This window comes from Mchenga conophoros, linkage group LG10 (genome assembly GCF_057382185.1).
Source record: "Mchenga conophoros isolate Kocher_MC1m ecotype Shallow Benthic linkage group LG10, M_conophoros_male_GT1.1, whole genome shotgun sequence".
Taxonomy (NCBI): domain Eukaryota; kingdom Metazoa; phylum Chordata; class Actinopteri; order Cichliformes; family Cichlidae; genus Mchenga; species Mchenga conophoros.
The window spans coordinates 28,137,907-28,155,594 of NC_140535.1; the positions used below are offsets into that span (position 1 = coordinate 28,137,907).

The following is a 17,688-nucleotide window of genomic DNA, read 5'->3' on the forward strand; positions in this document are numbered from 1 at the left end:
CACTCACCAGCTTCCTCACTCCAGAACAATACATGCCTGTTCACTGAGCTCCTTTAAATACTTTCAGGCTCTCCCTCCCACAGGTGCAGTCACTTACCGTTCTACAATGCAGAATCTACATCATCGCCAACGCCCAATGAGCGATAACGCTGAGTTGCTTAGCAACAGAACCCATACAAAAAAAGCGGAAGCGGACGTGCTACTTGTATCTGCGTTTACCTGGCAAGTCAAGCTTTTCGGATCGCTTGCTGACAGTAGTTTTCCAGTTCAGTGTTTTCTTGTTACAGCTGTCCGTGTGATGGCTAAAATCGTGATGTGAGACGCTTGAGCTCTACAATATCCTCAATCAGTGCCGACGTGTGCCCAGACTCGCAGAGATCAACTACCTGTGTTTGATTGGTAAGAGAAAATCGGCCAGTACCAACATTTGTCTGGTTAGATAAGTCCTATGCTTAATTACTCTATGTGTTGTCTATGGGTATGAGTGCTATAGCACATGCTTTTTGTTTCTTTAGGAGACTCATTCTCACAACTTTTTGTGCATAAAGTCTCACCTTTGCAAAAGATATACCCAATTTTGTGCTGGATGATTTTATACTTTTATCAAAACCTTGCCCATTAGCGCAAAAAACAAAACAAACCCGCAGGCTTGATTTAGAGTAAAACGTAAAAAGTGTTCAAACACAAACATGACACTTAATGGATTTACTTGTAACTTTATGCAATATTATATTTTGCAATATAATTTATTTTCTTATTTCACCTGCTCCCTTTAGCAGGGGCGCCTCCAGTCTTTTTTATAGTGGTGGCCATATGGGGGCCAACAAAAATATTGGGGTGGCACATTAAAAAACTGAATTTCCAGTTTTATTATGCTGTTGTCAAATATAGGCAAAATTACATATATCTAAAAAAAAAGAGAGAGAAAGAAAAGAATTGATAATAATTGACAAATACAAAAGTTGATATCACTAAAAATATGAAAACCAAATAAGATTGTGAGATTGATAATAATCTGTTTTGATTGATTGATTGATTGATTGATTGATTGATTGATAGATAAACTTGATTCCGTTAATTGTAACTTTGTTCAGTGTTGTATGTCTCTGTTCCAGATGCTAATGAAGTCAAAGATTACTACAGGAGTCACATCATAACTGCTAAAAATGCTAAAATGGTATGGCTATCATTGGGCCCACAGTTGACATGTGTCTGTGTGTGTGTGCAAAAACCCAGGGCTCAAACTACAAATTTCTCCTGTACATTTAGTCAGGCTTTAACCTTTCCTCTAAACTTTTTGCACACGACTGTACCAAAACTTTCAAATTGACTTTTTCCAGGACTCAGAGGGGACATTCCTTCTTCCAGAGTTTGTGGAGGTTGAAAGTATGGAGCATGTGGTGGTCTACGACAACAACACAAGCTCTTTACAGGAGCAAGGTTAGAGTGGTAAATGAGAGATTTCTTCAGAGCAAGTCCACTTTTATGCATTTTATTTGCATTGTTGTGCCAAAAGAAAACAACTGGTTTCCTGCAAACAAACAAAAATAAATAAATAAAATCTGTATTTCAGCCTTAAAAGCAATGCTTATTGTGGCTCTCTCCCTGTGATTACAGGCAGAGCAACTTCGTGTGCCCAAGTGTTCGCTAAGGCTAGCCTCAATCCAGTCAAGATATTGAGAGGAGGCTTTCAGAGATTCTCAGCTCAATACCCTTTTTTGAGGACTGAGAAAATCCTGAACACCATCATGGTAGAACTCTCCTAAAACACAAACATTCCTGCCATCATTTTTTTTCATCAATTTAAGATTATGGGGGGGCTGTCTTATCTGGAGCCAGGTATACAAATCTTCCATCAGCATTCAATTAATTGCCAAATTACATATGTTGCAATATAAGGTAACATAAGGCCAGTGTTTAGCGGCTACAGGGCAGTTTCTTACTCATGTGTTCCCACATATCCAGCTAAAGTGAACTGATTCCAGTTTCTGCCTAATAAATATAAAATGTGTCAGGTAATTATTGCACTGCCACCTTGCATGCAATAAGTTTCCTGTTTGCCACCTACTGGTTAACCTGGATGTTTACCCTTTTCCCAAAGTACTCCAGTTTCCTGTCATGGTCCAAAGACATGCATGTTATGTTAACCGGTGATTATAAATTGGCCTTCAGTGTGGATGGCACCATTGAGTATTTCTGTCACTCTGTTAGCCCCATAACAGCTGAGATAGGCTCCAGTCTAAGCAGTTTGGAGAATTGTTGTAATTGATTGTATATATCTGTGGGCTACCTCAGGAGCTGGAAAGCCTTAAGATTTACCCAGTGGAGATCTTAGCAGGACTGCTGTACATGGGCGATGAGAAGCAATCCATGGACTTCACTCTTATCAAAGACCTGAAAATTGGTGCTATCGTCAGCATCTCAGAGAGTGACACTCTCGAGTAAGGCTGGGCTGGATATTGAGTATTAGAGAGAATAATTAACATATTGCTTTATAGATCTTATTAGTTGTTGTTTTTTTACTCTTTTAAATTCCTTCAAATCAAGGTTCATGAAGGAGATCCATACCTTGCTTATCACCCCTGTGGCTGACTCAGTGCGGTCTGATTTATATTCAAGCTTTGAAAGGATCTGCAATTTTGTTAGTAAGTTGTTCCTTTGCTTTCATTAACAAGACGTTTAAAAATCTGAATTTTATAATTTAATTCATAGAAGTCAGAAACTAGTGAATTATAGGTGTCTGAATTTCTTCAGTTGGGCAAACTCTAGAAGGAGAACAGAAATAATTATATAAATGCAGTTGGCTGTCTTAGTTCAGGTAAAAATTTCAAGATCTCAAACTAAAAAAAACTGATTGCATATTACTCAAATTCTGAATTATTTTGTTTTCTGATTATTTTGTTATTAATATGTAAAAATACAACAGCTTCAAGACTGTCCATCTGAAAGAAATGCATCATGTATCATGAATCAGAGTCATAGCGTTAACTTAAAATCACAGAGTGTAACGTTAACTTACTGAATGTATTTTAAAAAGAAAATTATTATTTGAGGCAATGTGTATTATGCAATGCAATCCATCCACCACAAATTGTAATGAGTGATTTCAGATTTTTCTAATTTCTGTTTTTTGTTGCTATAAATGTAGTAAGTGTTGCACAGAACAGGTGTTGCAGAGGGCTTTCTTGTTATCTCCTGCTTTCAGGTTCCCACATCAACATGGGCTCTCGTGTCCTGATAGTTTCCAAGCAAGGCAGAAGCCGCGCCAGCGCAGTGGCCATTGCATTTCTCATCCATTACCTCAAATACACACTAAAGGCAAGTTTGTTTCGTTCAGTTTAGTGGCAGTATGTGCACAAAGTGTGGCTCTTGTGTCCTCAAATGGCAAGAAAAACAATATATTTTCCAAAATGGCACCAAGAAAGAACTGATCCTAGTTATAGAAAGTACAGTAAATACAGTGCATAATGATGTTGGTTTAACTTTTTCAGGAGGCCTGGACGCATATGCTCAAATGTAAACCCATCATGAGGCCAAACACAGGTTTTCTGCAGCAGTTGTCCAACTGGGAGCTTCACACTTTGGGAACAACAACGACTGATTTTGTCTCACATTTTTAACAAAAGAAGAATTTTTTTTAGTCATCTGAACTCTGGATTCTGTATATGTGGCCCATGCAACATTTAAAATATCTGATATACCTACATTGACTGCATGCAAGTCTGTAACTTCACAGAACCTTGGTTTTTAATCCATCCATTCTTTTCCGCTTATCTGCGGGGAGGTCATGGGTGCAGCAGACTAAGCAGAGAGGCAGGCCCAGACCTCCCTCTCCTTGGCCAGCTTGTCTAGGGGAACACAAAAGCGTTCCTAGGGCAACCAAGAGGTATAATTTCTCCCGCATGTCATGGGTCTGCCCCAGGGCCTCCTCCTGGTGGGACATGCCCAGAACACCTCACCCAGGAGGCGCTCAGAAGGAATCCTTGTCAGATGCCCAAACCACCTCAACTGCAATGCACAGGCAGCAAGCGGAGGGGGATACTAAGATACCTATCCCAGTCCACCACCTCTCATCAAAGCAAACTCCAGACTGGAACAGAGTCAAGACCCTCTCCAGGAGACTGGTTCCAGAGCCCAAGCTGTGCATTGAGGTCAGCCTGACTATATCTAACCAGTACCTCTCAACTTCACACACTAGCTCAGCCTCCTTCACCACCAGAGAGGTGACGTTCCATATCCCAATTGCTCGGTAGCCCGGTGATTGTTCTGTCAGGGTCTCCGCCCCTGCACACACTGCACCCTACCCCATAGCGCTTCCTGTGGGTGGTGTCCCCTCTTTGGGCTGTACCACTACCACCACTACCATTACCACCGGGGCTGGCTCCAGGGCAGGGCCCCAGTAACCCTGTAACTCTATCCTGGGCAGGGTGAACTGTTCCCTAGATTTCACACTCACAGGGGTTTTTCAATCGCTCTTTGTCTGGTCACTCACCTAGGACCAATTTGCCATGGTAAACCCTACCAGGGGGGCAAAAGCCCCCTGACAACATAGCCCCCAGGATCCCTTGGACACAAAAACCCCTCTACCAAAATAAGGCAGCAATTCACGGAGGGGACAGGGGAATTGTATTTTAATTAAGATACAGATTAGGTTCATTCAGTATTAGTTCATTTAATATTGGATTGAACTGTTTAAATAAATACACTGAGATTTATTGGAAACGTTGAAAGTATTGAAATGTCCAGTGACTTTAAGTGGAAATTTGATCCAAAGCAATGAAATCTCCAAACGTTCCCTTTCATCACAAAATTTTGGGTGTAATTTAAAGGATCAATTTCAAGTAAAAATGGTTAATAAAACTGTATTTAAATAAACTTTTCTAAATAATGAATTTCTCCATTCATTATTCATTACTGCTTTAAATGCAAACAAATAACCTTTTCACCATTTTTATGGATTTTTAAGGTTAAAAAAGCAAGGATTTCAATTTCAGGTGTTGATATAGTTTTACAATACACAAGGATAAAAAAAAAATGAAGGTAACATCTTCCTTTTTTATTTTTTGCTTTTTTTTGTATTTTGCAGAATTTAAAGGACCTGGTTTGTATTGACAAAGGTTTTGTTGATTTAGGTTCTTAAATGGCCCTGCCAGAGGCGCTTACATTATTGACGTTAACACTTTCCCCTATTTGCAGTTGCACAACGTCACCTCTAAAAATACAGGCCACAGGCCAAGTGGTGGGCAATTTATAACCCTAGATTTTACCTTTCTGGTGAGAGAATGCCTTCTCTGTAAAATCCCAACTGAGTAGTAACATATATCCTAATTATCTGTGTTTCTGTAGTTTCTAGCATGGCTAGGATTAGATGACAGTTTAGGGTAATGTGGCAAACCCGGCTTATTAGCTTGGTTAGTTTGGATGGATAAAAAGCTGTTGTATTGCCTGAAAGATATAACTCAGGGCACTATTTCCTGATGTGACAAAGCGGCTCTAAAGATGCTAGAGCTGATTGGCTGATAGGGGAAACCGAAATGCCAGCCTGACATCTGATTAGCCTATGATTAACCGGATGGGACATTTAAAAAAAAAAATAAAAGCATAAATTTTTAATCCTTGAAATTAAATAGTACTGTTGTTAGTGTAAAATGGTTTTGGAGTGAACAAAGTAATATATTTGGACTTTATAGGATTACTGCTATCTATACTATTTGAAAAAAAGATATATATGAAATTATTCTGCAAGCCACCATTCGAATACATTATGTTCGTAACAGAGCAGCAATGAAATAAGTAAATGAAATTACAAATGAAGTTAAATTAAATTAAAACAAATTCATGTTAAAATAATAGACTTACAAATAATGGTGGTTTAAGCCAAAATCAGACAAACACACAGACACACACACACTATAATTACTGTGTTTACATAATGTGTGTCCTTCTACCTTCTGTTTTTATTTATTTATTTATTTATTTTTTTATTTTTTATTGGGGGGGTGTTTTTGTTTTTTTTGGACCATCGGTGTCAGTAACAAAAACTCATTGAAAGTACCCCATAAACCACTTATTCATTGGAAACTAAAACATAAATTAATAAAATATTAAACCGCAATTAGTTACAACACATTTGTAATTATGTTTAACTAATGCCAATTTACGTATTTTATTATCCATCCGTTTTGAACTGGGAACGTTAAAATACCTCAACACCTTTATTATGAAGGTGCTTGCAGGAAGTAGCGCCAGTTTATCTGTTAAGCTTTAATTCTGTTGGGTGGTACAACTGTTGCTCACTCGAGTGTGATTATTGACCAACTCCGCGAGGTTTCCTGATGCCAGAGGGAAAAATGTTGTTCAGTCCAGGTGGTTTATCTGAGTGCTTACGCGAATGGGAGGATTTAGAGAAGGACTACCAACAGATTCAGGTATTTTAACTAAATGGTGTGTCCATCCCTGGTTACCCCTGCCCGGGTAAGCTAACAGTCGGGGGTAGGTGGGGGAAACGCACAGGCTACAGAATGAGGGGCTTGCCTTCAGCAGCTCAAGATAACTGTCTTGTGACAGCCAAGAGATGCAGAAAATGTAATTGAAACGTAAGCTTAATTCCTGCGAGGACAACAGCCTCTTTTTTTTTCCTCCACCGTGACAGCTGTCACACTGTTAAAGGAAGAACCTCGGGGCTATGGGTGTTGGTTTGTTGTTATCGTTGAGAGCTTAGATCCGTTACAGTGCACATATATTGATATAGGCCTGGTTAGTTGTCGTTTATAGGTGTGGTGTTAATATATAACTAAATGGCAGGCACTGAAATGCGTTTGTCACTTGTCAAAGGAAGTGTTCAGGTCCTAAACCAGCATCAAGGTAAGAAAAACTAAATTTAAAAACACAATTGTTGGAGCAATATACTGAATGTGAATTTTGGTGTAACTGGAAATTTTACATTTTAAAAAGGCGAGCATTTTAACTGCAAGACAATGATGCAAACACATGAAATAGATTTTATATATTCAGTGTGTCTTTGCTAAGATTAATACATTGAGACAGAGTTTTTTGAGTAGGTCTGTTTATGCTAGTAAATGTAGCACAATACACAAATATTTTTCTAGGTAACTTGTCTTACCATGTCAATTTACACATCATATTAGAGCAGCTGTGGTTTGGGTGGTACAGTGGGTTGTCTACTAACTGGAAGGTTGTTGGATCAATTCCTTTCAAAGTATCCTTGAGTGGGATACTGAATACCAGATTGCCCTTTATCAATATGTGTGTGTGAATAGTAAAATGCAAAGTAGTAACTGCTGTCTGCAGTTGTAAATTCTGCGTAAAATTGCATCACTTTCCGTCATATAAAAGAGGGCACAACCATTTCTCTGTCTCTTGTGCAATTCTGATTGCTCAGTTCTGGGAATTTGCCACAATATGAAGCCAAGGGGGTAAAAAATTATTCCTGTGCCCAACTTTTACAGAATCAGTTTACAGAAAAATTTGGCAGTTAAAAGTGTCTTAAACTTGTACAAACCAACTGTGATAACCAGTCACATGTTTTCTGGAAAGCAACATACTTACGTCTGATTATACCTACCTCAAATATATAGTTAAATAATTAAGGTACAATAACTTATTTAAATGCTTTGGAAGCTAGACAGATTTTCTCATGTAATCATTTAAAATATCTATGGGTTAGGGTTAGAATCCAAGAATCCATTAACAATAAATCCATGATTATTACATGATAACCCATTTAGCAGCCTGTATTGCAACCATTAAAGAAAAACATGCAACAGCATCAGATTCTTTGGTTAATTTTAATTGCCCCTTGGGGATAAATAAAGTCTTTCTGATTCTGATTCTGATTGGTTAAAGCTTTGGTTGGTTTTTATCTTTTTGTGCCCATCCTACCTTGCAGATTTCATCATAATTAAAACTTTTGCATTACACCATACATATTTATATTATCCTCTGGATTTTTTTTTCTTTTTAACCCCAGGACACCCATCGTCTATATAAACAGAAACTTGAGGACGTGACCAAACTGCAAGACAGCTGCTCAAACGCTATCGCACGTCAGAGGAAGAAACTGAAAGAGCTTACTGTGTCCCTAGAAGAGTAAGTATTGATCAGAAATGAGACAAGATAACTTGAAATATGTGTATGTAATGTTTTTGTAAAAGCATTTGTGTCATCAGCTCATTCAGGATACAGAAGCCCAAAAAATGAATTGGGTAGGAATTTATTCTGGCTTTTTAGTAGCTGGTTGTTTTCAGGGACTTTTTTCCACTTTCTCCAATATTACCAGACATGCTTTTTAAAGAGTAACTGCAGCTTTTTATGTTTAGTTTTGCAGTTCAGTATTAATTGGCATTTAAAGAAGCTTTGTTTCTTTTTAAAAAACTTCAGCTGGGTGTTGGAGGACTTTGTGCTCTACAAAAAAACATGAACTTAGTATGACAGATATGGTCAGTGGGAGTATAAATGCAAAAAAATGTGAGGACTTTAAAAGTCAAGTAAGAGTTATATTTGAATGTACTTCACGTAATACTTTCTTCAGATACTAAGGGTTCATAATTCAGACTTTTTAAGTTCATGGATATATCATTGTTTGATTTGACACTCTCATAACATGGAGAGTGTTACTATTAAAGCTGGGATAGGTAGTCATTTTTGGCATCACTGAGCAAAAAATTGATAATCTTTCAGCATGTTATAATCATGTGTGCTAAGGAGGATATTAAACTCCTGCACCTCCACTGAGTTCTCAAAATCTAGCCTGCAATAGGAGGATCTGACCAATTGCAGGCATTTTCCGAAGGAGGGCATTATTATGGATTATAACTGCCACAACAGAATCACAACCTACCTCGTCCACAAACTGGATCTAAAATCAAAAGTGACTCTGTGAACATCTTCCTACATGCATGAAACCTAACAATTGTCCTAACAAATCTTTTTTTTCCATTAGATGCAAATCAAATTCTTCAACAGCCAAATTAAGTCCAGAGGAAGAGGATGCCATCGCAGAAATCGAGGACTCCATCAAAGACAGAGCACATACTTTCTTTGAGATGGAAGCATTTCTCCCCAAGAGGAATGGGTATGATTCTAAATGAGAATGATAAATAGCTACAATTTTCTTTGTCCAAATGGAAGTAAACAAGGAAAATGTTTAAAGTAGAGATGGCACGATACCACTTTTTTATGTCCAATGCCGATATCATAAATTTGGATATCTGCCGATACCGATATGAATCCGATATAGTGTTTTTTAATCAATAAAACAGTTTTTTTAATATCTTGCTGCATTTTGTATAAGTTCATACTCAAGTTTAAATAAACAACACTAAAGCCATTCTGTTATACCTGTATGCAAAAAATACACTGCACCCAAAATATTTCATAGTTCAGCAATACTGATCAATCTAATAAACTTAAACCTACACCATCCTCCCTATTCTGGTATTTTAAAGAGTACTTAACAGAAATATTAAGCAACCTAACCAATAGGGTTGCAAACTCCCAGCAAAAAAAAATAGAGAATCACCCTCCACCTTATGATGCTTAATCGACGTAATCAACTTTAATTTGATGCAGTGTGAAGAAAAAAAAATGCACAGAAATAAATTATTTTTCAAGAATAATTAAATAGATTCAACATCTTTCTTCAACAGAATTGCAGACTGCACAGATGGTATCTTCCCAAAGGAAAAAGTACTAGAGCTTACTAGGGTATATTAGACTTAACAGTTACTATATACAGTAATGGACTTCTATTCATTTTACATCAGATTAAAACTTTGGGTGTAAGATTCAGATAATTATTTATTTAAAGCTAGACATTTTGAATGAGAATAAGAAAGAAAAGTATGTCTTTGTGCCCCCTTTTCCCTGTTCATGCCCTATCGGCCCCCCTGGCTAAACTTTGCTAGATCCGCCCCTGCACACGATCCTGGTGTAGAAAGTAATATTAAATAAATTCTAACAACAGCTTATCAAGCTTAAACGTGCTGCTGTTGTTCAGCGCTGGTTTCCTCTTTCTGGTGCAAAGTGGGCCAAAAACAAAGAAGAGAGACGGACTCGCAACAGAAAAGCCGATCAGCTGATCATTGAGCAGTTTCATGATTGAAGTAGCAGCAGGAGAGGGAGAGAGAGAGAGAAAAGAGCCAGTCACTCCATATATCAGTTGTTAAGCTTAACGTGGGAATGCTTTACAAACATTCAGAGATGAACTTGCACACTTGCTTTACTTCTCTCTGGGATAACTTCCTCGGAGATGAAATGCCGGTTTGGTAGCGAGGCTACAAATACACACAGCCGCTCTATCAGGTGACGCACGCTGCTCCAACGTGCTACGGTTATGGGCCGAGTTACGCCATGTCGCGAGTTTTGTGAGGTGCTTTTTTGATATTTAATGGATTGGATTACATTTTTTATTTCTCTCCGATATCTGATCCAGTAATTTACGTCAGTATCGGATCGGTCCATCTCTAGTTTAAAGTGGATGAGTTTTGCGTTTTAAAAATAAAACATATTTATATAAGATTTGAGGACATTTTGGATAACTAATGCCTCTTCCTGTTTAGGTTATATCTCAATCTTGTTTTAGGAAATGTCAATATAACACTCCTCAACAAACAGTCAAAGTAAGTCCAGTATAAGGGTAATTTTCTTCTTCTTTCAAACCTAAAAATGCCTCTTAAAGTGCGGCCACATGAGCACCACAATAATAATCATTTCTATTCTTTCATGAAACAGATTTGCCTACAAAGACGAATATGAGAAGTTCAAACTGGTCCTCACTGTCATCCTCTTTGTATTCTCTTTTACGTGTCGCTTTTTGTTAAGCTACAGGTATGATTCCCCACACCTCATTACTGTTTTGTTTTGAGTTGGTTTTCATGAAACTTGTGGATGATGTTGTCAGCTCGCTCATTATTGGCAAATGTTTGTAGCAGCAAGTAGTAAATGTTGAATTATCTGCAAATCCACTACAGGTCCCATGTTAATGTATAAAGGAAGATAATCATCATCATGTTTGTTGTTTTTAGAGTCCTAGACGCCCTGTTCAACTTCCTGTTGGTGTGGTACTACTGCACTCTCACCATCCGGGAGAGTATCCTCATCAGCAACGGCTCTAGGTCTGTGACCATTTTATTTCCTCTGTCTCCACTGTTTTTCTTTTAATGATAATAGGAGATTATATGCAAAGGCTTTGTAATAAAGCAGGGCATTGTCAACTACAGAAAGCCTTATTCTTAAGCCTTTCTGTAACTACTGTATGTGACCAGTTATAATGACTATTATATATTTTGTTTGGTTTATCTTATTTATGAGATGTTATTTTCTTGTTGGTATCCCGTCTGTAATCCTTCAATCTTCCAAATTGTTTCAGGATCAAAGGCTGGTGGGTTTTCCATCACTATGTGTCAACCTTCTTGTCTGGAGTCATGCTCACTTGGTGAGTGATGTTTTTGCACTTTTATCACAGTTTTAAAATTATTCAATAATACAATAACTGTTTGCATCCCTGCTATCGAAATCCTTTCCGTTTTAAATGACATACATATTATGTGGGTGTGCTTTGTTTTTATGTCCTTGTTGACAGGCCTGAAGGTGCACTCTACCAGATGTTTAGGAACCAGTTTCTAAGTTACTGCTTATACCAAAGTAAGAGACTGCCCCTGTTTCATTGACATGCTTGCAGTATGAGTTGTCAGGTGATGATTTTGGCTTGCAAACTCTTAAAATGAAGCTGAGCCTACCTAGCAGAACTGCATATTTCAATTTAAGGATTCATTCAGGCCTAAATTATCCAATAATTGACAACAAATGCAAACAAAAACTGAAAAAAAAGAAAAGCATAGAAAGCATATTTTTCCCATAGTCATTTAAATATCTTGTGGGGACTCGATTCTCATCATGGGAAGCATCATAAAAGTGCATAAAAGCTGTATCTGTCTCTTAGTATAGAGACCGAAACATTAGATCAGGCACCTGGAATGTGGAAATGAATGCACTTTAATAAAGAATTTTGTACAGTTAGGGTTCTATATGCACAAGCCTCAATCAGGAAAGCTACATGAATGTACTCATTCTGATGCGTTTCCTGCATGCATGTCATTCTTACACGGTTAAAATGTGTAAACTGTTGATAATATTCAAAGTAAGCAAGTCTGTTTGTGGTTGGTCCTCGTCTCACTTGTGTCACAAGAAAGAGAAGTGCATGTATGACTTCATTGTTGGGCAAGATGCCCAACAATGAAGTCATACATGCACTTCTCTTTCTTTTAGGTTTCATTCAGTTCCTCCAGTACTACTACCAAAGTGGCTGTTTGTACAGACTCAGAGCACTGGGAGAGAGACATAATATGGACCTTACAGTGGGTGAGTACACCAGCTTGTTATTTATATTCATAAATGACTTTGAAATAACGCAAGCCGAAGAGGAAGGTGGTACAGAACAAGATAAAGCATGATATATTTATCTGGCTGATCTTGGCATCTGACTTCAGGGTGTTACAGGTGGTACATTTGGTAATTTACTAATAAATTTACTGAATGATAAAGGTATGTCTGAGGCAATGAAAACAGTTGAGATTACATTTTAGCATCACCACCAGGTTGGTTATGCTGCCTGACTAAAAAGTTTAAGCCAGAAACTGAAGTTCCCAGACTGGCCACTTGAGGCAGGCTTCAAAAGCAAGTTTTCACAAAAAAAAAAACATTTGTTCTTTATGGATTAGTGCCTTTTATCTGACAAATAAGGAGTTTTGCTTCAGTTTAGGCGAGTGAAATTCTCTATGTTTACATTTATTTTTGCATTGTAGTGTTTAACTTTTTATCAATCCAGTTAGGGCTGGGCGATATGACCCAAAATTCATATCTCGATATTTTTTAGCTGGATGGCGATATAAGATATATATCTCGATTTTTTTTTTTAAAGCTATAAGTTAAGAACAAAAAGAGAGTTCTTAGTCACACTGTGTCCCAGATGTCACACGGGCACTTTTATTTACATACAGCGTAGATGTACATGAAGAAATTACTCAAAAATAAATTATCAGCATTTATTAAATAATCATGGTCCATAAATAAAAGAAAACAATGTTGTTTTTGTGCATAACAAAAAGCTCACAATTGTGCAGTCAAAATGTAAACTAATAGACGCTGAGCATAATAACAAAGAGAGATTTCACAGCTGCACCACATCTCTGAACAGGTGCCGTTTGTGGTCTTATACACACACAGTACGTATCACTCCGCGAGGCTCCTCCTTGGTAGCCGTAATCCTCCGACAATCCATCAAGCGGTGCAGCTCCGTAGCTTAGCAAAGTCATATTAAAACATTTATTTGACAGATTGCTGAGCGCTGTGTACCACATAAAATCGGTTCGCGGTCAGTAAGCACAACCAAAATTCATACATAAGGCGCACTGTCGATTTTTGAGAAAATGAAAGGATTTTAGGCCGTGCAGCTCCTCCGGGCTGCATGTCGTTAGCGCGGTTAGCTCGTTAGCGCGGTTAGCTCGCTAACACGTTGACGCCGTCCAGCCCCACGCACGGTAACTCGCTAATGGAGATTTTCCGCTTTCATCTTGTCATTGCCTGCAGGTGAAGCTATGGGGGAGGCGGAGTTGTGTTCAGTGAAGGAGAGGCGAGGCCGAGTAACGTTGCGTAGAGACAAAAGTGGACAAAAGAGAGGCAAACCTGCGGCTCCACAAGTATAATTATAACGTAACATAGACTATATCGATATAAACGATATTGTCACATCTTATATCTCGTATGAAAATATATCGATATTTTTAAAAAACTCGATATATCGCCCAGCCCTAAATGCAGTTTACTTGCTTTAACAGATAACTTATCAGGGTACCCTCACATAAAAAGACAGTCATCTCTGGATCCTAAAAACGCTAAATGGCCTGTATTTGTATAGCGCTTTTACTAGTCCCCCCAAAGCGCTTTACACACCCAGTCATCCACCCATTCACACACTGGTGGAGGCAAGCTACAGTTGTAGCCACAGCTGCCCTGGGGCAGACTGACAGAAGCGAGGCTTCCATATCGCGCCATCAGCCCTTCTGGCCAACACTAGTAGGCGGTAGGTGAAGTGTCTTGCCCAAGGACGCAACGACCGAGACTGTCCGAGCTGGGGCTCGAGCCGGGGCTCGAACCGGCAACCTTCCGATTACAAGGCGAACTCCCAACACAGTGTAGAGTCCAGAAACCAAGGGGTGATTTGATTGGCATGTTGGCAGCTGGTTTATAGTTATGTTTAACTTGGCACAAACAATATTATGATCCCTGTACTACCATGTTTGTACATGATAAGTATTTTTAAATCCCAGTGTCTCATTTACATATTAACATCTTATTTTATGTCAGCTGTGTACTATGTCTATAGTCCTCCTACACACATGCATCGTCTCAGTGTCTCTCTTATACGAGTGCCTCTCTTCTCTCCCCTCTTTGTGTTCAGAAGGGTTCCAGTCCTGGATGTGGAGAGGCTTGACCTTCCTCCTGCCCTTTTTGTTCTTTTATCATGTAAGTGGCTCTTTTCTCTTTTCTGTAATACTGTGAACTCTTTACTAGATACTAAATTAGAAAATTCTTGCAGGAACGTGTTTTAGGACATTTTTGACTGTTAACTATTTGTTCTGTTACAGTTTTGGCAGCTTTACAACAGCATAACACTCTTCAGGATGTTTCAGCTCCCAGAATGTAAAGAGTGGCAGGTTTGTACACCAGAGCTTTCACAAGTTTGTTTTTTTAAATTTATTTATTTTATAAATGAGGTCATTAAGCAAAAATTACATGAAAACAGATATTTTAGTGAACACATCCTCATAAAAGGTATACATTTTCTGTATTTAGAATTATTTGTGTGTATTATTTTTGTTTATTTTGCTGTGGTCTAGGTTTTCATGTGCGGCTGCTCTTACTTGGTCCTCTTCATGGGAAACGTCTTCACCACGCTGGCAGTGGTTTACCAGAAATACATGAACAACCAGGACAAGTCTAAAAACGTGTAAGACAGTAATCCTTAATGAGACGGCTTCTCCAATTCTCCAAAACTCCGTCCTATATATGGAACGGTAAATTCATATAATTACAATCACTTTAATGTTTTCTTAGGAGGAGCACGTGGTCTCTATTATTGTCCATGTGTTTACATATACAGCTTCTTCTATTAATTTGCATCTTTGAAGTCCCTTTCATTTCATATTTCTCCAAATGTTGGTCAGACCACCATGTTAAAGTATTGTCACAATGACTTACTTAAAAAGAAGTAATCAGATACTTTGTTGGTCTTAATAAGTTACACTGTGAGATCGCTGGGGCAGAATTATCTGTCTCTCTTGGTTAAACAGCTTGTTATTTACATTGTATTTATTTAGGAAGCTCTAAAGTTTCTCAATCCTGAGCTGCTTTGTATCTTAGCCTTGGAGAAAGTGCATTGCTGAATAAAAAACACTCCGCCATCCTCCACGTGTTTTGGGTTTTAGTACTATGCAGGGCTCATAACACACAGTGAAATATTAACTCTTTATTATGCTGCACTATTGTCTCTGTGTACATACGTGCCTCTAACGTGTCTTAGGTACAATTTCATCCTGTAGTTCTGTTTCTGACATGTACTTTTAAACATTTTAATGTTTTTAATTTAACATTTTAATTGTAACAAGTTTAAAGGTTTTATCACTTAAGTTAGGTGCATTTTTTTCCTTGAATGATTTATATGACAGTGTTAAGTCACTTAACAAACAAAGAATGAAAGTGATCAAGTGCAAGGTACAAATAAATTTTCAGAAAGCTTGGAGAGCTATTGCTCACAAACACTTAAAGAATAAAACCGTCTGGCTCCTGGAAGCAAAAAACGAAGGATGGTTCAAGACTGTTGCAAATTTCTGTATGCTATAAAGCAAAAGGAAGCTCTCTTACCTGAAAATTGAAACTGATTGCACATTTTAATATGGTGACAGCAATGGTAATGTTAAAGTGTACAGCTGTTGTTTGAGAAGTTTTGTTTGGTACTGCAATACCTAAACTGACCACAAGATGGAAGCACTGAATTACACTAACTGATGGTGAACACACTGGACCCAGCTGCAAAAAGACTGTATACATTATTTTATTTTTATCTTTTTTTTTTTTTTTTTTTAAATTTTGGACAACACACCCATCTTTTGAAGTGTGATCTTTCTGTGCCTTCTGGGGCTGAACTGTTGTTTAGGTGCTGTCAACACAGCCACATTGTTCAGAATCAGTGCTTTAGGTGCAACACTGGACTCAGAGATAAAGAGTAATGTCGACAGTAGACTGAGGACTCTTTTCATCATTAGTCTGGCTTCTTTAATGTTAGTCACATGAAGATCATCACTGATAATGCTCCTTTTCAGGTAAAGGTCATGCTGTGAGTTCACCTGTGGTGAACTCTGATGATTTGATCTAGATTTGGATCTTATCTTTGATTTTGAAAATGGAAAAATGGAGTGGTTTAATAAAAAAACATGTTCTGTCATTAATAAATATATATATATATATATATATTCATTCCAGAGTATACTGATTATTTTTAATGTAGGGACATTTAGAAAACCCTGAAATCCCAAAAAACGATCTTGTAACCAAAAATAAAAAAAAATTAAAAAGTAGTAGAGCCACTTTTCCATTGCTTTATGATTAAAACATGTCCACAGCAGAACCAAAGAGCCAGGGCACGAGAAATAAAGGCTGGAAAGAAATTTGCACGTAAGATCAGAGGGAATAATACCTGAAATTTTAAAAGAAACTACCCTTGTTACTGATTTATCACAGTAAAACTCCCCCACCCCAGTAAAAAGTCTTAGATGAGTTAATGCTGGAGGGCCAGTGAGAGCGAGGGTGTACTGAACAAATGGGACGAGGAGCAAAGTGAATGGGGTGGTAGAAGGAGATGAGGGGAGGAGGGTTGGGTATTCTCCCAGCCTGCATTTCTTTCATCTTTCTCATTAAAGCTGAAGCAGTAGGGGCCATCAAGAATGAGCCCAGGGACATGGGGATTGGGGACTGAGCCTGAGCCTCACATCAGGAGGTGGAGGAGGTGGGAGGAAACAGCCAGCGCAAGCAGACGGCGGCCATGTCAAACCTTCACCTTAAACTTAACCTGCCTTCCTTTGGGGCCCAGATAAAGACCTCTTATCTGTGCTCACCTTCTCTCCCAGCCTGGGAATGGCTAACAGCTGCAGAGAGGCCGAGGGGGCGTCTCTGGTTGAGTAGGTCCGAAATGCACAAGCTTTCTCTCAGGGACTGTATATGAAAGAGGAGGGCAGCCCTGATGAGCCTCCATCTGGGAAAGACTGATTAAAAGAGAGGCGAGGAGAGGAAGTAGTTCATGACAGAAGGGTTGATTCTGAAGAAAAAGGCTGATCCACATGGGGTCTTTAACTGGAGCGTTTCCAGTGATACTCCCATGTTTAGGTTTATGGTGTTTAAAGCCTGTTTTTTTGTTGTTGTATTTTCTCCCACAAAGTTTATTTCAGGTTATGGGTGGCTGTAGCTCAAGTGGCAGAGTAGGTCAGCCACTAATCAGAAGGTCGGTGGTTCGATCCCAGGCTGCCTCCTGGCTGCATGCCAAATATCCTTGGGCAAGATACTAACCCCATGTTTGCCTACTGGTGGTGGTCAGAGGGCCCGGTGGCGCCAGTG

At 38.5% G+C, this 17,688-nt stretch overlaps 2 protein-coding genes across 2 annotated transcripts; both read left to right on the forward strand.

The window, feature by feature from the left end:
• The first annotated feature begins 136 nt into the window (after positions 1–136).
• styxl1 (serine/threonine/tyrosine interacting-like 1) lies at positions 137–4,871 on the forward strand. Its single transcript, XM_085289697.1, is given in 9 exon segments — positions 137–312; positions 314–399; positions 1,116–1,177; positions 1,341–1,440; positions 1,618–1,751; positions 2,296–2,441; positions 2,548–2,645; positions 3,206–3,318; positions 3,492–4,871. Coding segments are annotated over 9 exon segments (1,044 nt in total). The 3' UTR covers positions 3,621–4,871.
• Positions 4,872–6,245: 1,374 nt separating this feature from the next.
• Positions 6,246–15,484, forward strand: tmem120aa (transmembrane protein 120Aa). The gene is made up of 12 exons (XM_085289698.1): positions 6,246–6,428; positions 7,991–8,109; positions 8,963–9,094; positions 10,581–10,640; positions 10,753–10,848; positions 11,046–11,135; positions 11,390–11,455; positions 11,603–11,664; positions 12,289–12,381; positions 14,480–14,544; positions 14,667–14,735; positions 14,919–15,484. The coding sequence occupies exons 1-12, from the start codon at positions 6,336–6,338 to the stop codon at positions 15,030–15,032; spliced, it is 1,059 nt and encodes a 352-aa protein (XP_085145824.1). The 5' UTR covers positions 6,246–6,335; the 3' UTR covers positions 15,033–15,484.
• Positions 15,485–17,688: the final 2,204 nt, after the last annotated feature.

What these genes read in the sequence shown, in the direction of transcription:
- tmem120aa (XM_085289698.1), top strand. Translation starts at nt 6,336, where the DNA reads ATGCCAGAGGGAAAAATGTTGTTCAGTCCAGGTGGTTTATCTGAGTGC. An exon ending in CTTACTGTGTCCCTAGAAGA is followed by an intron (nt 8,110 to 8,962) that starts GTAAGTATTGAT and finishes TTTTTCCATTAG; the next exon opens with ATGCAAATCAAATTCTTCAA. An exon ending in TTTCTCCCCAAGAGGAATGG is followed by an intron (nt 9,095 to 10,580) that starts GTATGATTCTAA and finishes CTTCCTGTTTAG; the next exon opens with GTTATATCTCAATCTTGTTT.